The 25,718-nt window shown below is 41.7% G+C and overlaps 1 protein-coding gene across 9 annotated transcripts in view; it reads left to right on the top strand.

Moving 5' to 3' along the window:
• The first annotated feature begins 4,259 nt into the window (after positions 1 to 4,259).
• KIF21A (kinesin family member 21A) overlaps positions 4,260 to 25,718 on the top strand; it is a 92,298-nt gene continuing 70,839 nt past the window's right edge. For all 9 annotated transcript variants that reach the window (XM_056340361.1, XM_056340363.1, XM_056340367.1 and 6 more), the window contains exon 1: positions 4,260 to 4,664. In XM_056340361.1, the coding sequence (XP_056196336.1) occupies positions 4,621 to 4,664 (44 nt within the window). In that variant the 5' untranslated portion in view covers positions 4,260 to 4,620. The remainder of the gene's footprint in view (positions 4,665 to 25,718) is intronic.

Raw genomic sequence — 25,718 nt, forward strand, 5'->3', positions numbered from 1 at the left:
ATTTCTTCTCTGAACTAAATGCTATTTTCAGCAGGTCAGAGAAATAGCCTTAGCATGGCCCTAACTAACAAGTTGAACCTTCGATTAAACTGGCTTATTCAGCACTGGTAAATTATCACAGTTAAAAAATTTGAAGTGAGGGCTGTACTATTTTAAGTGGTCTATTTTAATTAGACCATTTCAAAATCAACGGGTACAGCATAGGCACAGCCTAAACAAATTGTCTGCAAACATACATAGGTCAAGATGCAGGGCTCTGACTCCTAAGTGGAGTCTGCTTGGCTCGTTCAGGTTGTGTACATCTCACTGATTTTAGGCAGCTTCTGTTGTTTAAAGGAGCCCTTTGGGCAGCGTCACCGTTGGTGCAGCGGGTGTGTGTGTGTGTGTGTGTCAGCCAGAGCCCTCACCCTTCCAAACGCAGGGCTTGGTTTGGTTACCCCAGTGGATGAAGCTCATTGTGCTGAGTCATACGGCAGGAGAATGGAGGAGGTGAAAGTGTAACAGCGTCACCGGGACGGCTGCCAGGGAAGGATATTCCTAGCAGTCCTCCTCTAAGCACCGAGCAGGGACCAGAGCTGTGAACTCTCTGCCTGCTCCCCAGCCTTGCCGTTTGTCCCCTCTCTGGGGACCTTTGCAGGGGTGACTAGAGGTGGTTGGTACTTGTGGTGCTGGAGCCACAGGAGAGATGGGGCACCCTACTGGAGGTCCTACCTGTAAGCGTGCTGACTGAGGAGTATGAGGACGGGGCACCTTCCAGGAAAATTCATTCATTAGCTGTGAGATTGGGCATACCTGTAAATGTTACCACACAGCTTTATTAAAGATAAACAAGCCATTGGCAGTATGGCTATGCCCTTAGACAATGAAAGAAAGGAAGCGACTGTGCCCTTATTTATTCAATTAATCCTTCAAATAGATGAATAAGATGCTGGAGAGCAGAGGTCAACTACACTGTAAGAAACAAAAAGCAGGAGAATTGATTAAAGCTTCCTGGGCAGCCAAGTTAACAACATTGCTGGCTGCCTGTGCCATCCAACATTGGATGAGTTGGGAAAAAATGAAATAAAAGTTTATTTTATGATAAGTATGTTAACAAACAGTCTATTTTAACAAATGCTTTCTGGAAATGGGGAACATGGAGAAGAATCTGCCATTAAAGAAATAGGACCTATGCCTTTTCCTGGTTTACATCCAAATGGTCACACATCAGGCAATTTGCATGAAACCTGGCAAGAAGCTAAATGTAACTTGTTATGTCAATTTTAGAGGAGCCCAGCACTGGAGTGAAATATTTAAGATAGAAAATTTATGTGTAATACTGTAGGACTGAAATAACCATGAATTAGAACAGAATAGATTTACTATAGCACCAGCATTTATGGCTTCCTCTTTAATCCCGATGTGGATAACAAATCTTTGTCATTAAGAGCTGAAACCTGTAAATACCTGTAAATATGTCTGTCTACGTAACATTAAGCTCAGGAGGACTTCTGCCAGGCTTTTTAATTTTCACTGTGGAAGAGAGAGGGCTGGATGTGGTCAGGCTGAGGCAAACATCTAAGGGCACAGGAGGGCCAGAAAAGAAACGGCCCCGGCGAGATCTAGAGCATGATCCTGACTGAGCAGCCAGGACTGAGACGGTCCCAGGCAGCTCCTGCGGCTGCTGCTCCCCGCTGGGCTTTTAGCACAGCTCACAGGGTGCACTGGAGGCACTGACTTAGCAGGATTTTATATGCATGCTCAGGGTGATGGGGATGAGCTTTGCTGTACTGGGGCCTACCCAGCAGAAGATGCTGTGTGAAACAAACGCAGGCGGGTACTGCCAAGGTATAAATTTGGCTTGAGCGCGTTTGTTGCATTAACCTTGCAGCTGCGTCAGCTGAAAAAAAAGCTTTTGATACTATGAATAAGAAAGTATCCAAGTTACTAAAGCTATTACACTGAAAACGCAGAGACCTTTGCCTTTGCCATGTTTGCTTAGCTTTATTGTTAGCTTGATTTGTAACTCTGGTGTAAATAAGTCATGATAACATAATTATGCCATGGGATTCCACTCACTGTGGGTGGGCTGCGGGTAATTTAAACAGCTCAGTACAATACAGGCAGATGTATGACACAGTCACGAGTGTTTAGTCTCCACTAGCTGGAAACGCCCTGATCTCTGAGCCTTCTATCACTTGCATTTTGAGGCTATTTTGGTATGAATGCCAACACAATTCACCTGCAGGAGCTTTCTCTTTGCCTGCTACCTTGCCCATTCTATAATATATTGTGGAAAAAAGGAGAAACAAAGCATCTGGCCTATGGCATTAAATAGAGGAGTGAGGTGGGAAGCCCAGGGAAACATGGGCTTTTTTCTGCCTGTAGCAGATCCCCTCTGTGACTTCAGACTGAACTACCTGTGTCTCCATTTTACTGCCTTTTGGATAAATACTGTCTCAGTATACTGCGGCGATACGCTATGCAGCTTAAGTCCCCCATAATTTCAAATGATGTTGGAGCTTCGTATGGTGGTGCCATGTAATTCAGAAGGCAGAAGACCAACATTTTGTATAGCATCTTCCAGGTGGGTCATTTTCCAGCAACAGTCCAATTTCGAAATGAATAGAGAGAACAAAAAAACCGAACAACCCCAAGAAAACAAACAAACAAAGGCAGAGGAAGTCACTATGAGAAACATGCAGAGTAACAATAATTCAGTGGATTTCTGCTGAGAAGGAGGAAGTTTTGAGCGAGCCACAGGCACGGCTAGAGGCCCCATCCTGCCGGCAGAGCTCACCTGCCCATCTCTGACAGAGGCTGGGGCCTGGGCGTGAACAACCTTCACTATCAGAAGCGAAACAACTTGAACTGCAAGGTTTTTAGCATATCATTACAAATTCAGACCCAAGCCTATTCTGATGGAAAATCTTCCTTAGGAATGTGAATTGTTTTGGGCAAAATAACCGGGCTTGTTTCCTGGCAGGGATACTATTTGCATCAAAAATTAATGTCATCCGCCCACTCAGTTTCCAACTAAAAACCAGGCATTTCATTAGTGAAGTGAGAACAGCAATGCCTGGCTGGAGCAGCTAGGGCAAACAAACCTGCCGAGCACGGCCAGGAAACCAAACGGGAGAGCTGCGTGCTCCCGCCGGCGCCAGGGCCCGCATAGGGCCGGGGCGGGGGAGCGAGGAGCGAGGAGCTCGCAGCTCGCACCCATGCTCAGGAGAGGGAAACACGTGGAAGAGCAAAAATCCCAGCCCTGACAGGGGCCTGGGCTCCGCTTTCCCAGCAGGGAGGCCTGGAAAGCTGGGAGTGCCGAAAGCCCTCGTGTGTGGCTGTGCACGCGCGTGGGCAGGAGCCGTGCGTGCCGGTAGCACGTGTGGGGAACTGTGGGGGGACAGGGGCACACGGGCGTGCAAGCGCTGTGCAGGTGTGTGCGCGGGGGAAGCGGCACACGTGAGTGGGATGGCACGACGGGCATCGTGCGTGGCTGTGGCTGCCAGCGCGTAGGTGCGTGTGCAAGAGGTGTGTGTGGGGCGACAGGGGCGCGCCTGCTAGAGACGAGCCATGTGTGGAGGGCAGGCGGGACAGGCGCATGTGTCAGGGTGTATGCGAGGAGGCAGGCGTGCAAGAGGTGTGTGTCAGGGCATATGTGAGGAGATGGGTATGCAAGAGGTGCGTGTGTCAAAGCACATGCGAGGAGGCAGGCGTGCAAGAGGTATGTGTGCCAAGGTGTATGCGAGAAGATGGCTGTGCAAGAGGTGCGTGTGTCAAGGCATGTGCAAGGAGGTGGGCATGCAAGAGGTGCATGTGTCAAGGTGCATGTGTCAAGGCATATGTGAGGAGGTAAGCGTGCAAGAGGTGTGTGTGTCAAGGTGTATGTGAGGAGACGGACGTGCAAGAGGTGTGTGTGTCAAGGCGTATGCGAAGAGGTAGGCATGCAAGAGGTGCGTGTGTCAAGGTGTATGCGAAGAGGTAGGCATGCAAGAGGTGCGTGTGTCAAGGCGCATGTGAGGAGACAGGCGTGCAAGAAGTGCGTGTGTCAGGGCACACGCAAGCAGGTGGTCCTGCAAGAGGCGCGCGCGCCCGAAGGCGGGTGCCTGTGAGGGGCAGGTGCGCGAGGGGCGCCGGGCGCTGTGGGGGGAGGGGGCGCGGCGCCGCGCGCCCCGGTGAGGCGAGGCCCGTGAGGCGGGCGCCCTGCCGGCCACCGTGCCCGCGCCGGCGGCGGCTGCCCGGGGCGGGGCCTGCTGACGCATTGCGGCTGGAGCGGGCGCGGGGCGGCCGGGGCGGCAGAGCCGGACCCCGGAGGGGCGGGTGCGGGTGCCCGGGGGCCGTCCCTCCGCCCGCCGGCGGGCTGACTGACGGCGCTCCCCGCCCAGGGACTGGAGGGGCCGGAGCGGGGCGGCGGGTAGGAGGAGGAGCGGCGCGAACCGCCCTGCGCTGCCGCGGCTGCTACCTATTCATTCAGGCACCTAAAATGGCTGGAGAGAGGAGGTGGCGGAGCAGGAGGAGGAGGAGGTGAGGGGGCAGCCGCAGCGGTGCCCCCACCTCCTCCCCTGCGGGGCCCTCCTCGGCCCGGCAGCGCCCCCCGCTCCCGGCAAGGCTCGCGGCCGCCCCTCGCCTGCGCCCGGCACCATGTCGGCCGGGCAGGACGAGAGCTCGGTGCGGGTGGCGGTCAGGTAAGCGGCGGCGCTGGCCCTCCCGCGGGGCCGGGGGCGGGCGGCGGGGGGGAGCGCTCCCCGCGGGCCCCCACGTCGCGGGTGGCCGCGGGCCCGGTGCGCGGAGCGGCGCTGCGAGCTGCCCGCCCGCGGGAAAGAGGGACAGCAGCGAGGGACATCTTTCCCGCAGAAAGCGTGTCACCTCGGCGCCTGCCGAGCCTCTCTTCCCTACAGACGTTGGAAATACCCCAGAGGGGGAGAACCAGCCCACCTTGAGATCTCTCGCAGGGGTTTCTCTCTGATTTTCAGCGGTGACCCTAAAAATACTGCAACTAATTATAGCGCGGTGCTGCGAGTGCTTACTCATGGGAGTAAAGCTGCCCCTAGACTGCAGCGCTGCCGTTTGCATCACGGAGCTTTGCGAGAGTGGATCCTGGCAGACTGGTATTTTTAGAAGGATAAAGGCTTTTATCCCACAGAGGCTGTGTCTAACCTCACCCACCGGTGAGGGATGGGCTTCCATAGTGCTGCTCACAGCGTATGCAGAAGTCATGGTGGGAGTAGAGCTTAAATAATTTTAAAACATCAGCTAATTCAAATTACTCTTTTATGAGAGATAAAAATCTGTTGTTCATCAGTGAACTCTTGGCTCTTCTCGGTTTTCTGTGTGAAGATATCATTTTATTGTTTGAAGAACTTCCAGATTAGCCCACGGATGCCTTGATTTTCAAGATGTCTTTACATAATTCAAACATGAGGAGAAATATATATATGTGCGTGTATGTTTATTTATGCATATGTATGCCAGTATTTGGGTTTTAATTGTGATACTGGATGATGATTTATTTATTTCCTTTAAAGAAGTGCCTTTCTATTGTATGCTGACACACTTGGAGTATGACGCCACTAGAAATCAGACTTCAGGGGAAGGTCTGCTGCTACCAGTTGGTCCTTGGGATCGCTACATACATCTCACCTTAAGAGAATTCAAAGGTTGTACAGGAAGACTAAGAGGGTGGACCGTTTTTTCTCTGAAGGGTGTAGGAATAAAAGATGTTAACTGCACGCTGTTGTTGGTATGTGCGTGTGGGGGGAACGGTTCAATAACGTTTTCAGTAAACAGGGAAACACCGCCCCTGCACGATAACATGGGGTGTATGCTGCAGTTGTTTATTAGAGTCCGCTTGCTGATTGCGGTAGCATTTTCTATGGGGAGAGATGCTTTGGTGAGTGTTGTTATCTGTTGAAGCGTTTTTTCACATGAAGTACAGGGAGGTATTATTCCAAAGCATAATTGGGCTGTATTTTTAAAAAGGAAAATATGAGATAGGTGTGATACTAAAAATAGGGCGTGTTACGGGTTTACAGACTGCTCTGTCATTTGAAGAAAATATTAAACATCTACCGAGCCAAAAAAAATAGTGATGTAGAAGCGAATTTACAAATAGGGAGGTTTGCTGAAGATAGGAATTAAGTAAAACCTACTGGTGCAAATATATTTATAGTTGTAGGTGTGTGTTAAATAGATCAGAAATAATATATGACAAAATTTGAAAGAGTGATTTTTAAATCACCTAGCTGTAGCTTTTGAAAACGAATCCCTAATGTTGCAAAGGCATACTTCTGTACTATAATTGTCTAACTAACATTTTATGTCTGAGCGCAGTTCACTACTAATGAAGAACTGCATCTTTCCTCCTGTCTGCTTTCTTCCCCTTGGCAGATTAACTATTAATGTACAAGATTTCTCCCTGTCTACTTAGCAGTCATGAACAAAAGCATGCACTTCCCCCCCCCCCCCCCAGTAGCTCTTTGTAGATGGCTTTCTATTATTCCTAGTTGTTTATTTTGCACAGTCCTATAATTCAACTGGTCTTGCAACTTGCTGTGTATCAGCGCCATGCTGTACTGTGCGTTATGAATATTACACTCTGTTTCCTTGTTGCTTTTGTTCTTCAGTTCTTTTTCAGAACTTGAACTTCAGTGATGATCTCCACTGTTGTGATGAATTAGTTGTTGGTTTTATATGTATGCTTCCTGAACAAGGCTTGCTGTACAGCAGGACCAGCTTTCACTTTACAGCCCCAGTGGTAGTAACTGAAGTAAGATGCAGCGAAGGCATAGTACGCTGAACTTACTGCAGAGCTGAGTTTGCTTAAACTTTAAACGTAGGTTATAGAATAGACATCACTGAAATTGTTTAGCAAATTGGTTATCTCACTTAATTGTGTACAATGGGATTCAAAAATACTTCATTCGTTCCAATTAGCACCACCTTTAAGCTATCATCTTGTATGCTAATTGCTCCCCATTTTCTTCAATGTAATAATGGGTTTGTTAATGATGAGCTAAATACTCCAGCTTAGCGAAGCTTGAAATCTGAAAACAGTTTGGCAGATAATCCAGTAACTAGTGTTAAATTCCCCCATTAAGAAGAAAATTCTTTCTCTGTTGTCATTCACCATTTGTGGACTTACAGTTTTGATGATGGTGTGCAACTTCAACAAAGAGCTTTGCTCTCTGTGTGATTGTGTATGGTGTCCTGTTTTCAGATAAAATCAGAGTGCCCTTGTGCTAGTTATTTAATCAAATGGCTGTTTTTTTCCTTTTAAATGTGAACAGCTATCATTTCTGTAAATCTGAAATTGCTGTCTTGCTTTTCTAAATGTCTCTTCAGCATGTGAAAACTTAACTTTTGATGAGAAGGCTGTGAAATGGTACAAACATCATAGGCAACTCTTTCTGGAGCCAAGTCCACAAAAGGATGTAAATTATAGTTCTTGTGTTTCTTGCCACTATAGTGGTGTCCACAGCCAAAATACAGTCTGTAGGCTTCTGGCATGTAGCATAGATGAAGTTCTTACTTAGATGGTGATCCTCAACAGCCAGCAGTCTATGCCAGTATGGATGGGGTCACAGCAGTCAGTGCCCATAGCCATTAGGTCGGAGTTATGCTTACCTTTACCAACCATCAGACCTGAGCTGTGTCATAGGAACTGAAATAGCTCTAACAGGGGAGGTAACAGTGCCTGTCCTCGCTCCATATGGCTTGGAGCTGTAGGGTTAGGCTGTCCTAGTAGTGATGATCTAAGAAGGCAAGAAAGTTAGACCGTGGTCCTTTGTGGTTTTGGATACATGAGAAATGAGGGAACTGGAGAGCAATGATGTTTGGGTAGAGCTTACCAGAAGGCTTGCATGGAGGACTAATGTCAGATAAAGCATGGAACAATGTCTGATATTTGGATCCCATTACTGAGAAGGTGTAACCATGTAGAATGTTGAAGTAAACATCAACCTTCTAGTCATCTAAAGGAGAAGGATGACCTTGATTCCCTCTTAAGTCAGTGGAGGCCCCAGAAGTATAGATAAGCTTCAGTGTTGATTTGTAATTCTGCCTTTTAAGGTGCTGTATGAAAACAGAAGAAGAAATAAGGAACAATGTGAAAAGATGAATAGCTGTGGAAGCTGGCCAGTAGTGAAGAAAAGTGAGGTGGTCGCTCAGACAGGTGACACCTCAGGTGGAGTGGACAGTCATAGGACATGAAGTGACAGTTGGTGTAGTTAAGGAAGTAGGGCTTTGGCATTGGGCATGTTGTCATTGTGAAAGATGGAGCCCAGCTGAAATGGAATTTATGGGCAGAATGCAAAGAACCATGGGAGAGAGGAGTTAGGGGGATGATGTTTTATAATCAGATACGTTTAACATTGGTGAGCAGTAAAGAGCAAAACTGTGGAATTTTCCACTTTGCATCATCCTTGGTTTGTGTACATGTACCTTCCCTACTTCAGCAGGAATATCTTGCTGCTACTGCCTCATCTGCTGTGATTGACATCTGCTCTGTGTCTCATCCTTCAAGCAAAGAGGAGTGTTGCTGCCTTCCTCCTCACGTGTAGAGAGGCTGTGTGATCTGGCCACCCAGCTCTTCCCTGAATCATCTAAAAAGTTTCCTTCTCATACCTGCCCTGGGTGTCTGCAATACGTTGTGACACTGCTTCACAAAGGTGAAATGTTGATGTTTGCCAAGTATGGAAATTCTGTGCAAAACGTCATGGATCTACCGGGAAATTTTTCTAACAGGGGTAGTAATGAGTATAGCTGATGAGTTAAAACCACTTGAGTTTCTGGCATTCCAAAAGGGAGACTTAAGTACTCTAGAAAAACATACAGATTACTATTTAGGAACAGATTTTTGCAACTAATCAGGCTGCTTGTGGCAGAAATCAGGATACAGTGTTAACTTTTATTTTGATAAGGCAAATGGGATATGGTTATCCCTGGTAACCTTAGGGTTCCGCTACAAAAGTTTGTTATGGGAACACTGGATTTCCTCTCTTCATACCCCCAGTTCTTGAACTATGTGACCAGTTGAACCTTTTCTGCATTTTTTTTCCTCCTTTGTAGTTCCTGTGTGCGTTTTCTCCCCATACGGGATCTGCTGTTTGTTGTTGTCATGCTTCTCTACCTTTTCATCTTTTGCATTCCTCTTTCAGCATTTTTTCCGAACAGCTTTTACACTGAAGTTTTCTGTGCTAGAACCAGCTACTGTTAAATGCGCTAGGAAAGAAGCAGCTGAGTGGAAGGAACCTGTCTTTTTTGATAGGTGTATTTTGAAGCACTTTGGCTGTTGGAATTAATTTTCTTACTTGGGATGCTGTTCTGCAAACATTTACAGCTGTGTTTAAGCTTCCTACCATGAATAGATCCTCAAATGTCAAATGAATGGCCATGCATGCTGTGGTATACATCATAAGCTTTGGAGGGCAGAGGTACTCATGCTTCCCATACAGAGCTAAGCATTCTCATAAATAATTCTGTAACTAGATAAGAACAGCAATAGTTTACAGTATTATCCATTGGCTCCTTAAAATTAACCAGTTTTCCTTTTGTTAGACAATAGTTATTACCCATCCGTACTCGTGTGAAGTTGTGAAAGGTTTTTTTTTGAAAATGTCTCAAAATAATGATCATTAATGAAGTTCAGCAGTCTATCAGTATGCAAGTATGCCCCACCAAAGGAAAAAAAAAAGTTCAATAGTATTACATAGTAACTTTTTTGGGACATGTTAGGTGTTGGGAAATGCCTCTTCTGGAGAGAGAGTCTGTTAGTGGAAAGCTACAAAAGAGATCTTGTTTTCGAAAAGTTCATGTTACATATCTTTTGTTAGTTTTGATGTTTCTCTTTGCTCCCTGACTTAAACAAACATTCCCTTGTCCTTCACTGAAACTTTACTCTACCCCATCCATATGTTTTGCATTTTAGCTGGGGGGGGAAAAAAAACCCGAGACACGACGCCATCTGCTGCTGAATTAATTCTGGTTTCATCATCTCAGACTTGATCATCCATAACTGATATTGCTTGGAGCAGGCTGTAATCTGCGATCTTGCTTTCTAGGAAGTAAACTTCCTTTTCCACCACTCCTGTGATGTAAACACAAACCTCATTCTTTGATGGAGGGGAAAGAAACCCTAGCTGGACTCTTCCCTTGACATCATATATTCCTTGCCAAAAGATGGATATGTCTTGAATTTAGAGGAAGAAAAAAAGCAATGAGTGGTGTGCATGAATAGCTTGTGGGTGAACTGGCATTAATTTTCTTGTAGAAGACTTGGGAGCTTACTTTGCCTTGAAAATCCATGAAGTTAGTCACCAATTTGCACTTAATGGTATTTTCTTTACTATTTATGCTCTGTGAAGAGTTAGGATTTATATTGTTGGCCTAGACATTCCTTTATTACAGAACTCAAGGTTTCATGTTTTCAGTTTTTCTATGTGATTTCTGTAAATTCTTCTACAATATTTGAATAGCCCTTGTGCTTGGGATCAATTTTTCTTCTTCCTGCTTTCCTTTTATTTGCTTTAAGCATCTTGAGATCACCCTTGCTGCCAACTCAGAGATGACTGCTGGAATTCTTGCTTTCATGTTCTATTGCCTGATTACTGCTGGGGAAATAAAGCTATTTGAGGTGCATTTTCTTCTGTTAAAGGAAAAGATTCAGTAACCTGCTGTGTATGCGGCTGCTGGAGCAGAGAATTTTTTGTTATGCTGATAGTCCCATGTAAAATACTTGCAAGGAGTTAAAAGTGTCGTTTGAACTGGTGAACAAGAAAGTTTAATTAGGAATCAAACCAGATCTGAACAAGTCCAGCAAGAGTAACTACATGAGTTGTGCATTTTTCTTGTGCATTCTTCCTCTTTTGTTCTAAAATTGTTTTAAGTCTTTGTGCATTTTCTTCCCATCCCTCCTCCTTTTTTTAGTTCTCCTTTTTTATTTCTATTTTTCCCTGGTGAAACTTTTCTGGAATAAGTATAGACATATGTGACTCCAGTGTGACTGAAGGGAGAATTGCCACCTTAATTTTCAAATATGTTCTCATGTTTGACATGTTTACCATAGCAACAAGATGCAAATGGAAAATGGTGAAAGGATTTTAAGGTCAGCATCACAGTGAATTTGATGTGTAGAGAAGGTCTGTTCAGTATATATTTTTAAATGTTAAAAACTGCTGATTTGGAGTTAATGATTGATTAGCATAAAATATTTCCTGAGTAGACTGTATGGAAACAGGAGTGAGGAGGGGTTACTGTCTGGTCCCTTATTTTTGTGAGCATCCTCAACAGATTTGGTTTCCATATTCCACTGCTGGAATAATTAATTTTTGTGAAATAACTTTTTTTTTTTTAACTGGCTGACATGTTAGGCTTGCTGTCTGGGACAATGCACCCTTTAAGCATCTTTAGGTCTTTAACTTTACTTAACAAAAAATAATGGCATATTCCTTGACCCTGTTTACTGTTAAGTTTCAACACAGAAAATGGAGAGCAGCAAAACCTTAGTAAAATGCTATGATGTTATTGTTCTGCTACACGCAGCAATTTGTATGAATTCAAGTGGAATAGCGCATTTCCATTGTTAGATTAAGAAATGGATTAGAGCACTTGTTGTCTGGGTAATTTTTGATGTCTCACTGTTGGTTCTTGCATTCGTGCTGTTACAGGAACTGTGTAGTTCAGCTGGTTAGCAAATACCTAAGTCTTTGCAGGATGTATTAGATTTAAGAGCAAGTATGAAGAATCTACATTAAATACTCCAGGTTTACTGAAATGCTTTCTCTTGTATATTGTAGCTTTGAAGGGCCCTTTTTTTCCCTTTCATTTATGTTCAATCTAATCCTTTAAAAACACGAATGAAACATGATTCTCAAGGTGGAGAAGAGTTAAGGACTATAGCATGGCGATTCAACTACCACAACGGAACACATGGAAGGTTATAGCTAGTAGGACTGGACAGAAAATATTTTTCTTTCATGAGACATCTCGAAGTCTGACACCTTTATCTTTTTCTGCCCTGGTTTCTTTTGATAATGGAAGAGTTTGATCAAACAAGCTTAATTGTTTACCTAGTCTGATCTCATCTGGGGTCTTGAATAAAGGTCTTTCACATCTTGGATCAGTGCTCCAGCCACTTGGTTATTGTCTTTGTTTAAGCCTGTGTATTTTCTCATTATTTTCATTGACTGTATTTTCCCTCCCATTTCTAATCATGTTAGTTGCCTCTTGCTTAATACTATAAAATTAAGTGGGCATCTTAGTCTGGAAAGCTATATAGCTGTGGCATATTAACGTCTGTCGGGAGACTGTATTGAAGTATGTGACTTGTTAGCAATGCTGATTAAAATGTTATGTGAGTCATCCGCAATAGTGAGACTGCATCTTCTTGGAAAAAATGGTAAGAAGGTAGACTGACTTAAGGCATCTGTTTTATGTAATTTATTCAAAGTATTGAAAATTGAGAAGTTACCTATCTAATTAACTTTGTTTTTCAAAGCCAGTAATTCTTAGCATTCATTTTGTTGGATGAGTCTCCCCTTAAGCATGCGACTGATTGGGAGACGAGTCCAGAGACCTTTGTGTCACCCTGAGTAGCTACTTATCCCAAAAACTTGGAGTTACTGATCTCTCTCTCAATAGTATTGATTAAATATATTTGCCAACTGCGGCAGTGCCTCTTAGTCTGTGCTTGATCTTAGGACAGAGTCTGTCTCCATCCCCACCCTGTGAGGATATGAGAGGGCTATGAGTGTAGGTAGTGAGTCTTGTTGACTTTTTTAAATGTTGCTCTGCCGCTTTTCTCTCCCCATGCTCCACTGGCACTTTGTGTACAGTCATCTCAGAATTATTACATAATTCTCCTGTTCTGAAGGTCCTCAGGCCAAAGATATAGCTTGAAAGTATAGTAAACACTTATGGTATGATATAAATTATAGATGATGCAGTATCATGAGAAAAACAACTGCTACTAAAACACCAGTTAATCATAATCAGAGTTAACCTCCTATGAAAAAATATTACAATTAAAAATTCTGTTTTGCTAGTGTGTATGTGGCTTTGTTTCTCCCTCCTCCCACCACTTGTTTCTATGTGAAGGGAAAAAAATTATGCCTGTACCCCAGACACTTTGATCTGTAGGAAATAGCTGACTACTCATTTTTTTTACCTGCCAAGCAAACCATACATTGCTTCAGTTGTTGCTCTGCAGAAGTTGTCCAGGTAAGGTTTATTTCACCCCCTGGTCTCAATCGCATTCCTTTTGAAGTCTGGTCTTTAATTTTAAGTACATATGAAATCATTATTTTTAGACTCTGGCTCTGTAATGTGATCACTTAGAATTTTTCTTAAAAATCCTAACATGTATACATATTACTTTGCAGACTAGGGATATTGATACCATCTAAACATCTGTATTTTCTTTTGCTGTTTACAATCGTATTGTGCATGTGAATAACTGATATCTTTGGGAAAGGTTGATTTGTTTTGAGCTGACTGTTTGAAACACAATAAAGACCAGAAATGTCTTTTCATGTTGGGTTAAGATGGAGTAAACATCTATCTTGACTAGAAAAATATATATTTAGAAAAGAGGAGAATTGTGCTTTTAACAATGTTTGAAGAGGTAGCAGGTTAGAGAGAAGGCCACCTGTTCAATCTGTGTCACTTGGAATGCAGCTTATGCTTCTGTCTAGTCTAATCAGTCAGCCCATCACTCAGGAACAATAAAATTGCCATTTTGATCTTCACTGGTAGAATTCTGAGTTCAGCAAAAGTGGATTAGTGTTCAGTGTGCTCTAAAAATGAGATGCGAGCTAGGGCTGAACTAGTATTGACAGTTAAACTATTTGACAATTAAACATCAGCATAATTAAATGCTGCTGCTTTTTCTTTTGTACTCCCAAAAAGCTTCAGACTGTAGGGTTTTGCTTGGTTTTTTTTCTTGCTTGTTTGTTTTCCTTTTGTGGGCTTATTGTTTGTTTTTTCATTCTTTCTTTCCCACACAGTCTCCAAAGTGATCTACATTGACTGGTCATCTCGTCAACCCACTGTCTTGGTTCTGCATTTTAAGGTGTAGCTGTGGATATATTTAATTATCATTGTTATCACAGCTTTTGAGGAACAGATGGACTTGTCATTGTTCTCTAAATGTCAACAAGTAAAGTCTTGGTAGGCCCCAAAGAGGAAGAAACGTTGTACAGCTGAGAGCTTCAGATGAAAGTGCTTTGTTCTGTGCTTGCAGCCCTAAAAGCAGGGCTGGTCCATGCCAGACCAATGCTTCTGTTGATTTTTAATTCTCGTGGCTGCTGAATAGAATGCTGAGATGTTTCTTTGGGAAGAGGGGACTCGCATAAAATGGCATTGGCTTACATCTTGGATGATACTTGACTGAAAATAAAGGGCCAGTGCACTCTCTGCTGCTACTGTAGGCAAGAATTCTAGTGTTTATGAATAACAAGTAAAAAATAAGCATGGAACAGCAGTGTTGTATGATGGCAAAAGATGGTGATCAACATATCAGAGTTTTTTGTGAGGTGGAAAGTAATCCATACCCTTTGTTCACTATTGCTGATGTCTCGTGTTAGGTTTTGGGTGCTGCAGTTCAAGAAAAATGTGACTTAACTGAGGGGAATTGAAAAGAGAAGGGGAATTACTGTCTAGAAAACATGACCAGTTCCATAGTGTGAGATATGAGCAGTGAAGATTGCTAAGAAATATGACTTAAAATACTTTGACTCAAATTCAAAGGGAATCAGTTGTTCTTCATGTTGAAGGTGAAGTGGATAGAAGGCTTAAATTACAGTAAGGAAAGTAAATGATAGAAAATATTTTTCTATTGTAAGAATGGATGTCTTGGAACAATTTGTTTGTGGAAATGTGGAATTGCCCATATAAGAGACTTTTAAAAACAGTTCAAACCGGTAACTGCTGGGAACATTTTGGATGTTGATACTACCTTGGTCTGGAAAGATAGAGTGGGTGAATAAACTATGACCTTTCTAGCTCTTTTCCATCCCAATTGTCTGTATTTCTGTGAAGCTGTGTGTCAAGTGCCAGGACCTGAATTCACCACAGCTGAACGATCCCATTCAGATGTCAGAATATGTTTACAGGGGTGTGACAACACCCACATGAACAATAAAAGCCTTACAGATTTGGAAGGGTAAGCTCAGACTAATTCAAGTTTGAAGGGATCTCAGGAGGTCATCTGATCCAACCTCCTGCTCAAAGCAGGGTCAAAACTAAATTAAGGTGAAGTTGCTCAAGGCTCTGTCAAGTTTGGTCTTGGAAAAACCTCCAGGGATGGAAATTCCTCAGTCTCTCTGGGCAGCCAATACTTGACTGTCCTAATGGGCAATTTTTTTTCTGTGTACCAAGTTAGGAAATCTCTTGCTTTGGTTTATGACCGTTGCCTCTTTTCCTCCTGATGTGAACTGAGGTTCACTGTAAGGAGCTTGGGTCTGCCATCTTGGTGATCTTCTGTATTAGAAGAGAGCAGGCAGGGCCTAAAAGCTGGGAAGATATCGTAAGAGCTCTGTGCTTACGATCTATTGGAAAGGGTAAGATACGGGTGCAGCCTTTTCTCCAGATGAGTTCTGAATATGATAGAGCAGCTTCTTGTGGGACTGCCGGTCATCCAGTGGTGCTGGTGATACGGCTGCTCTTAAGAGATAGTGTGCTGTAAGCATACACAGCACAGAGTACTGGAGGCTTTTGTTTGTTTGCATGGTTTCTGTATTCTTTCTGTTCTTTCCCCTCATCCAACCCTTCTCTACCTGTCTTAAAGGCTGTTTCACGGTAGATGTGATATTGCTGCTGTGAAGGCATTTGGAGCGTGATTCAGCTATGGGTAACAACCTGCTTTTGTCTCCTTCCAGCAGGAATATGTGGCGGTCACCTTCTGGCTGCATTTACTCTGCCACAGTTTAAGCTCACTTATTCTTCTGGCCAAGCTGACTAATGAGAGTAATTAACTTCCATCACTGTTTAATATTTCTTTGATTTTCAGATGTTCATGCTCTCCTCAGCCATCTCATAGAATAATTGTGTCTGTTTCCCTGTCCCTGGCTGTGACAGTTCACATTTCATTCTTTCAGTTCTTCTGGCTTGTTCAAATGATCTTCTGTAAGGCAGAAAGAAACGCATACAGCAGTGGTTTATCACATGAAGCATGTGATGGGCTGTATTCACAAAACTAAAGCATCAGTTACTTATATGACTCTTTGGAAATATAATTTCTGCATTATCAGTTTTTGTGTTGTCTATGAAAAATGGATTTTAAAGTTTGATTTATTTGAGTTTGTGTGTTCATATAATGTGTGTGGAGCACTGGGCGAAGTTAACAGTCAGCTTGGTTTGTATTGTTGGATGTCCGCCTAGTATTTGTAAGAGTTGTCTGGTTAAAGTTCAACCTGTATAAAACAGAGGAATGTATTGGTAGACTGAGGGAAGTGCTTTGAAGTTCATGGTAGCTGCACCTCTTGGAGATACATGCTTCTGGTTTCTTGTATTGCAGCTAGGAAATGCTATCGACTTCCAAGTTTTATGGGATATGTCAGGGAAACCTGACTAATTGTGGTCTAGCCAGTCTATGCATTTTTCATATTATGATTAAACTTTTGTGCGAGGCTATATGTTTAGCCAAGGAATATCCAGTGAGGCAGAATGCTTGTAACGTACTGCACTGTTTTAGTGAAAATTACTCTCCTATTTTTGCTGCCTCCTTGGTATAGAGGGGGGATGGTCATTCCAGCCCAGCAATGTGTGTGAGAGGTCCTCTCCTTTGCTCAGAAGTTACATGAATTGTCATTGTGGTGTTTTCTGTTCTGATAATAAAAAATAAACTGACTGTTAACCCACTTTTTGGTCAAAATAGTGGCAGTGTATTTAGTGTATAACTGCATTAAATGTTTTATGATAGTAACTGTATTTCAAATGCCAAATATGTAAACTTGGTTTTGGGTCATGCTTGCTCTGTTCTGTAGATCTTAGGGGTTTTGGTTTGGTTCTTCATTTTCAGCTAATAATGTATTAGTCATTTAGTTGTCTCATGTTTTGGCAAGATCTGACTCCTGTTTCTGAATGTCAGATCCTTCAGAATGGTTTTGAATATTTAAATATCACTCACAGCTGATCAGTTTAAGGCATGATTTTAAGCTATGCTGTAACCCAGGGTTTTGGGTATTAATGCATTCAACACATTGTGAGACCTTTTCCCTCTGAGTCACTTTGCTTTTAAAGTGCAATGTATAAATTAGATTATCAAGGCTTATTTTCCTTATCTGTTTGTCTTTTGAGGCTAAGCTCCATCTCTGGAAATCTTTAAAGTAGATGAGGTAAACACCAGAAGGAAAACTGCTAGCCTAAAACGACCACATGGATATATTAATATTTGAGCACTAGTGTTGGTTGATGTAAAGTGATACTGGGTGGATCACTTAAGGTACTACTGGAAGATTTTTGTCTTTAAGGGGTCTTTCTCTGCTGCAGCTGTTATCAGTACTGGAAACTCTGTTTTTATACTACTGTCTTTTGGGATGGGTGATGCCATATAGCCTGTGTACACCAATGTCCTCACTGGCGTGTGCTAGTATAAGCAAATGCCTGGTTGGGGGACACTGGCCACCTCTATACGAAAGCTGGAAATAATTAAATAAATGGTGTGACTTGTTTTAGGTATTTTTCTTCAGTACAGGGTTCAGCTACAAATTCTTGGACATCTGCTGCTGTTTAGAGGGTCAGCTCTGGTGTTGGAGTATCAATGACCCTGCCTTCTGAGTGTTTGTTCAGTATTTAATGTGCTGGGAAGACTCCTGTTGGAAGTAGCTGAGAAATTTTGTTCCCAAAGGAAATGGACTTTCTCTTCTTTCTCTTTCTTCCCTCCAGATAGGTAGGAATGACAAGAGGGTGCAGAGCCACGTACCTTCCAGTTTTATTGTGAACTCTGAAAGGTTCAAGGACAGCCAGAGCTTTTTTCTTTTCTTCTAATCCAAAAACCTTTCTGGATATCCTTATTATGTGTCATTACATACTAGATTTGTTCAGCTTGCTGTGCTTGTGACTGATGCAAAAATCACAGGAGAGCTACATATTGTACAAGGACCTCTCCTGAGGTGTAGGGTTTTGTTTTATAAAAAAGAAAATAAATTATTTTTGTCAGGTTTATCTGACTTGTTTGAGTCCTAGTGTAGGTAGTTTACTTTAAAATGTTAGGTGACAAAGGACTTAAAATATCAGACTTTGTCTTTAACAAAAAGCCAGGGTTCCAGCAAGAATTGCCAGTGGTACTGAAGCTAGCAGCTCCTGCTGCGATGGCAAATTGTGAGTGTCACTGCTGTACTATTTTCCAGCTGCAGTGTTCTTTGTGTTGCTCCATTTTTGCTGCCTTTGCAAGACCCTTCTGCCAACACTTCTGCTATAGATTAGAGATCAACCATCTACATGTGCTGCTTTGCAATGACTACCTGGGAACACAAGACTGAAGACTTGTTACTCTTAACTGAAAACTGTTTGTGACACCTCCGTGTTAGGAGGATGACGGGTACTATAGAAAAGGCACAAGAGATTGTGTACAAATTTTTTTCTGTTCAGATGTTGATAAGATTATCTGACATATTGTGTAAGCTAGTCAACTGGATTTGATAGAGAATCCAATTATGTGGTTAGTTAAAAACATGATTGTGTGTGAAGTGCAACCGGTCCTGACCTCAAACTTCAAGCAGCAGGGAAATCCTCTCCTTTCATTAGTTCCAGGAAATCCCGTTCGCTGTCCTGAATCTGTCGCTCACTTATAGTTTCCGTTTGTCTTGTTCCCATTCTTCAGCCACTGGTTCTGAATTCAGTGGTCTAGAAATGGTTAACTCTAAATATAGTTGGGAAATAAGCTATTTGTAGTTTCCTATGGGCCTTTCTAATTACTCATCTGATGAGGCTTACATAAGGGCTGCATTGCAGTTGCACTTTATTTGACAGAGTTCTGTATTTCTCTGTAAACTAAAGTCAAGTGATAAGGCATGGACAAGCAAAGTCTATAGTTGAAACCAGGGGAAAACAAAGTCTTCTGGGAGGATCTTAAGGTGGTATTATTGCTTAAATGTCATGTTTCCTTTAAAAAAAAAAGAAGAAACATAAGAAACCTCCCTGATGGTATAAGAACTGAAAGCCTTCATTGCTGTCGTTCATTGTTCCTTGCTTTAGCATTTCTTTGTATTCAGTGGTGAAATTTAGTTTAATATTACAGTTAAAATTTTGTGTAGCATGAGTTAGCAAAATATTAGAATTTAAAACAGCACAGAAATTTTTCTCTTTAGCTTTGACACTGAAATGGTAAAAGCAGACTGTCTTGGAAGAATTATAAGAACTTGTTTTGGAGAAATCTGGAAATTGTAGAGAAAATAGATAGTATTGATCTACTAATGCTCTCTTAAGACCTCACTTAATACTTCCTGGCAATTTATATAGAACACCAGTTAGCTTAAGTTTTGTCTAAATATTAAATTTTTCTTTCTAAACATCTGTTACCTTGGCATATACTGGAATAAAGAGCCCTTCTACCTCTTCCCTGCATCCTCAAATGCTGCTTGTAGTGCTAAAGGAAACCTTTTTAAGTGGAAACAAGGTTGGCTGGAACACTAGAGCTTTGTTATTGCTGTATGATGTTGTTGTCTTTTTTTTTTTTTTTTTTTTTTTTTCCCCCCTGCCCCACCACCATGGTTTACTGTGAAAGCAGTGGTAGTATGTGGTTGAAGCTGAGTGCAGCCCTGGGGTGGAAGTTGTGTGTCTATAGGTGTGGGAGACAGCTGCCTGGCTTATAGCAGTCGGCAACACAGAGTTCATAGCCTGCATTAACATCCAGTCTTCTGACTTCTTGGTGCTGGTAAGGAAAACAGTCTGAAACAGCTTTAAAGGTATGGCTTAATATGTACATATCTGTCTGTAGCTTTTAATAAACATGACCTTTCATGAAAGCTTTATGTGAGCCTTAGCATAAGACCCACCCTGGCCTTTAGGCACTACCAGTACGCCCATTACCATGTTACTTTGTGTGAACTTAAGGTTTTCTGTATCCTGGCAAAGTTTATTGTTAGCATAGGTTTTGATCCTGGAAAACCTTGTGTGCACCTCCCTTCATGCACTGTCCTGCTGGTCACATTTAAGCTAAAGGAACTCTTGTCTGATGTTAAGCGCTCAGAGGAATGAGATACTGGGCCACAAGTTTTGTGGCAGGGACCACAATAAAACCATCTCCGTTCGTTTTACTGTAGTCCTAATATGTAAACAGTTACTGTAAGCTTAAATTTCTCAGGCAATTTGAAACAGTTTAGACAGGAGTACTTCTTTTGAAAGCATCTGTGTTACCCCCTGTGCATGAGGGACTATGAACTCCTGTGCAGAAAAACCACAAGTGATTTGCATTGATGATTTCTGACAGCAGCTGGGAAATACCCGATTTAGAAGTATTATGTGCCAAGAAGAGCTGATTTAATTCAGTCAAGACAAAGAAGTGGTTTTGGACCCTGGAGAAGCTTGTGAGGAGAGACCTTTTTTTCTGTCCCCAAGGAGCTGAAGCCAAGTGTTCAGCAGACAGAAACGAGCCCAGGATCAGGTGTTGCTGCTTTGTGTGTGCTGGAGCTGAGGGAGGCTGGCAGAGCAGTGCCCAGTCTAGCAGCTGTGTGCAGAAGAGAAGGATTGTTCCAGAAGCAGAGGCAGAGCCTCCCATGCCTGTAAATTAAAACTGAGAGAATTGCTTTTAAATTTGTGAGCTACCTTGCTGCATAATTCATCTGTTTTAAAAAGTGACTTTGCATTAATAGCTTTGGAGTTCTGGCTGGATTTGTAATCTAATCGGGGAACCTGAGCCCTAATGAAAAACTAAGCCTACAGCTAAACACCAAGCAGAAGGTACTTAGCCTCGCTATTATGTCAGTGTAGATATTAGTTGTTTAAAGCAGATACAGGTAGCAAGGTAGTATCTAGTTCTTTCTAGATTTTGTTACAGTGTGCATGTCATGAGATTTGTGAACCCGCCAGTTTACATAGTGGTGCATTACCAGGGTGCACTTACTGCATGGATGGACTCTGTCCTAAAGCTAAAATTTTACTGAAATGTAGCAGTTTTATTTTTATTAGTGGTAATGTCAAACTGTAGGCTTGCTAGTGCAGTGAGGTCTGCACGCGAGTAGCCATTAAACCAGGCAAGTGACTGTATTTCCACAGTGATTTCCACACTCAATTTGTTCAGCCTAGCCAACAGTGACTTTCAACCTGCCTGGAGTGGAAGCTCGGCTGTTAGCAAATCAAGCAGCCTTTTCTATTTTATATGTTCTGAAAAGTCAAGAATATGAAATAAGTCCATACTTTTCTAATGAGGTAGCAGAGCATGCTCTTTCACTTTCTGTTAGGTTAAAATCTCCAGTGATATGTTGGATATTATAGTCAATAAGTTATTTGGATAGTTTTAACTCTTAATGGAGAACTAGTAGAATTAATATTGAAGCATCACATCTTTAGTCAGGTGATAAGCATCAATCAATCTGTTTTTAAATGTTATCTTTAAATTATGGAGAAACATACTAGAGAATGTCGTCTTCACGTAGAGGATGATGTTCTCTGCTGGCAGTGGGGAAACTTCATGTGGAAGAAGCCATAGTGGCTGCAGCTTTTTGCCTAATGTAGATATCTTTGCCCAAATCAAACAAGAAGTTGAAATATTCCAGTTATTCATATATTTAACAAAACGTGAAAATGTTTAGAAGAAGTTTCTGGTTTATCAGCCAGAAAGTTATTTTCTATGCACATCCATCTTTAGACAGAGGTCTTAATTTTAATCAAATTCCCAATTTTCTGCCAGAACTGTTTTATTAAATAAGCTTTTGGTCGTGGTAGTTTCTTGCTCTTCTTCAGGGTATGTGGGTGTATGCTATAAGTGTTCTGTGAGAACTGAAGTTGTATAAATGAAGAGAACTGGATTTGTCTTAGAGAAGCTACGACGCTGCACTTATGTAGTAGCCCTCTGTATGTATTGTCTTGTATGTCCTTCTGTATTACTTCCCTTGGTCTGGATAAAAGGCTGAGGATGTGAAATAGTGGCAGCTCTGCCCTTGGTGCAGATGTTATTGCAGTGGAGATCTCCCTTCTTGCTAGCCTTGGAATGTGAATTTGTGTGGAAACTGGCTTTTCTGTGGAGTTCCAGATTCCAGTGTATTTCTTGCACAGATGATGTTGTGAGGCCCTGATATAGTCTTTACAGCAGTACCAAACCTGTTTCACTTGTCAGCTGTGACCAGTTCCTTTCTTTTGACTTTTCTTGTTATTTAAACTCCAGTTATTTCAGCTTTCCACTGGTTTTTTCCATATAAATGTCTCCGATTAACAAAAATGTTCTTTTTTTTCCTGTCCCCTCTGTACTACATATCTGAAAACCAGTCTACGGCTAGCAGGAGAGAAGATGATGGCCTATAGATAATCCAACCAGGTTGAAACTGCATGGGAAGTGTACTTAGAATCAATACCAAGAGACTTTCAAACACCTCAACTGTTGGCAGGAATTGGAGAATGGAGGGGTGGGATGTTTGGGGACTGTCAGTTTGTATTTATCCAAAATGCATGTTTGCAACAAAAGCATCCAGAAACATACTCAGCCATTCTCCAAATTGATTGCTTAGTGTGGAAAAATGCTACCTACTGAATTTCTAGAACAGTTTCCTGAATTGCCCTGACATAACTTTTTGGAGGCTTTCTTGTAAAGCATCATCTGAAGCCAAGAAAGAGCAGCAAGGTGGTCAGGTCTTCACAGGGCAGCTGAATACAGTCACTGCATAGGAACAGAAGGATGGAAAAATTAACCTTTAATGTTTGGTGCTGTTGCTGCTAACGTAGATGTTTTTACAGCCTTGCAAATAGGATGAATAGACGTGAAGGAAAGAATTAAAATTGGGGATTGACATTCAGACATATAAAAATGTGTAGCTGAACCAGGAGGGCTGAATAAGGTAGGTAATATTGCTCCTTCCTGTTTTGCAAGTTTTAAAACAGATAGTACTAAATAAAGCAAGTGGGTTGTTTTCCCTTACTGCACAGTTGGGATTTAGCAGCTCAGAGCTTTCACTCACTGCTTGAACAGTCTACCTTCTGTTTTGAAACAGAGCAACTTCTGTTCATTAGAAACAGTCAACAATAAATATGAAGAAATTTTCTGCCGTTTGCTTTGGAACTTGGTGGATGGGTGTTATGGATACAACATGCTTTTTTTTTTTTTTAACAAGGAGTGGCAGAAAAAGAAAAGTCATACAGCAGTTTTTGTTTCAAGAATGTTGCACTGGAAGTTAACAGAGTGAAGGCACTATTCAGAGCAGATTACTGAAACAGTTTTTAGCTGTCTTGTCCCATTGTGAAGTGTCTGGTTGTTATTTTAGTAGTGTTAATAAAGCAGTCATTTCAGTAATTATTAATGCCAGCATGTAATTTTCTTTTAACTGACCTGATCCTCCTTTTCTTGTGTTGTGTTTATTTAACACATTAATTACTTGGTAATTAATTACCCAAGTAATTACTTGGGAAGTGGCTCATAGCTTTAGCTATAAGATGTTGGTACTTTTGTGTTTGTGTTGAGTTGGTAAAATATAATTCTTGGACCTGTAGCTCATAAGTGTAAAGTAACCAATGGCCCTAGACTTGAGAATATATAAATTATAACAGTTTTCAGAGCTACAGTACTTTTGGCATGAATGTGTAGTGATTTCTGGACAGGTAGGTGGATGGCTGTGAAAAGGGAAGGGGAATCTGAGTAAGGGAGGCAGTAATTGAGAGTTCTTTGCTGCAGACACAAGGAAACCTTTTAACTTTGTAAAATAATAGAGTAGTTCTTTTTAAAAGTTGGGCTATTTTGAAGAAGTAGTGAACTTCTGGAATAGGCATACATCTAACTTAAGAGGAAGAAACTGGATGAAGCCTCGCGTTGGTATGACTGACAGTTTTGTGGTCATCTGGATAATATTGCATTACATCAGTTTATTTTCTCTCCCATTCAAAAAAATTATTTTTCTGTAGTGAATAATTGTTTTGTTTACCTACTTCTGAATACACTTGTGGTACTTATTCTTGATTTCCTTAAAGTTGTTGCTAAGTTAGAATGTGAGGAAGTTCTTAAATGTATGTACTTTTGCAATATTTCACTTAATTGCGTGTAACTTTCTTTTAAATTTGTCCCTTTGGCTTTACAGATGAAACAGATATTATTTTTTTTTTGTGTGTGTGTGGTGGGGATGTGCAGGAATAGTGCCATTGCTCTGCCAGTAGGAGTGTTCAGCTTTTGAACCAGAAAGCCACTGTTAATTCTGTGCCTTTAATTGAAAATATTATGTGGGCATTATTAGTTCATTCGTTGGTGTACTGTGATGCTGTGGGCTATTGTTTTTGAAAGCAACTGTCTTGCAAAACTGTTTTTACTAAAGTTTGACTCTGATAATCTTACAGTAGTTATAAGTGTGCTTTACAAAGACTTGATACCATCCACGTTTGTGTTGAGTGGTGTACTTTGTATGGGCTTGATGGTTTTGGATGTGTTAGGCTGATTGGGCCCTGGTTTACAAGAGATACCTGAATTACCTCAAAATCCCTGAACTCTAAGTGTGACAGAGTTTAGGTTTGCAGGTACTCAGACTGTGGTTTTGTGGTTTCTTTGTGTTTTTGTTTGTTTGTTTTTGGTTTTGTGAGGTTTTTCTTTCCCCCTTTTCACCCTTACACCTAAATAAATGTTATTCTGTAGCTTGGCAAAGCAGCAATGACTACAGTATTTTGGGGGGTTGGATAGTCTCTATTTGCTGCATTACTTTTGACAATACTGTTTTATTTCAGCTGAATTCTGGCACCAAAATTTCTGGAAACATTATAATGACTCATTACTGGGCTGCTGGGCTGTGCATTCTTAACAAGCTTTCCTTAAACACTCTTCTGATTAAATTTTTTCATCTTAAGTTGTGTGTAATGACATTTGTTTAGCAGATTTAATCTCTTAAGTCTTCAGTCATACAGTAGAAAGATGCTACAGAAAGTGTATTCCTTTTCCTGACACTGCCCTAATTACATAATTAATACCAGGCTCTGGTAAGCTTTACCAGTGGTGTGACTCAGCCACTCCTTACAGCTATGTGCTCCAGAGCAGGAATGAAGGCTGCTAACTTACATGTTAAAGCTAAATTTTGGAGGGGAAAAAATCATAATTTGCAAAAGAATTACAGGGTGCCATTCTCACTGTTTTTGTATATAGAATTGCTTTCTTTATGAATCCTTATCCACAGAAAGATAAACTGATTGCCTGTTTGGCCACTCAGTATCCATGAGCATGGTAGTTGTAGACACAGGACTGCACTGGGGATTCACCAAAAGGCCTTTCTTTCCTCTTTCCTTTTGAATTTGTGACCTTTACGTTCCTTAAGCGGTGTGACTGTCAGGTGCTATTAGCATAAATTTTTCATAATAGTAATCTTTACTAGTCTTCAGTATTGTCAGTGCTAGTGAATGATGTGAAACACCACCAGTGACATGAAGATGGTGTTTCATATTTCTATGCATGATCTTATCAGTCATAAAAGCAAAAACATATTTTTCAGTAGAAACCATAAACTTAAAAGAAGCAAGTGCACTTGTCTGAAAGAGACAGGTTTAATGTGCACTTTAAGGCAGTCCTTCTGTCCTTAACTTGAGTTTTGGATATTTGATTTGGTACATAAATATATCCAGAGCAC

The sequence above is a fragment of the Falco biarmicus genome, chromosome 5 (genome assembly GCF_023638135.1).
Source record: "Falco biarmicus isolate bFalBia1 chromosome 5, bFalBia1.pri, whole genome shotgun sequence".
NCBI lineage: Eukaryota > Metazoa > Chordata > Aves > Falconiformes > Falconidae > Falco > Falco biarmicus.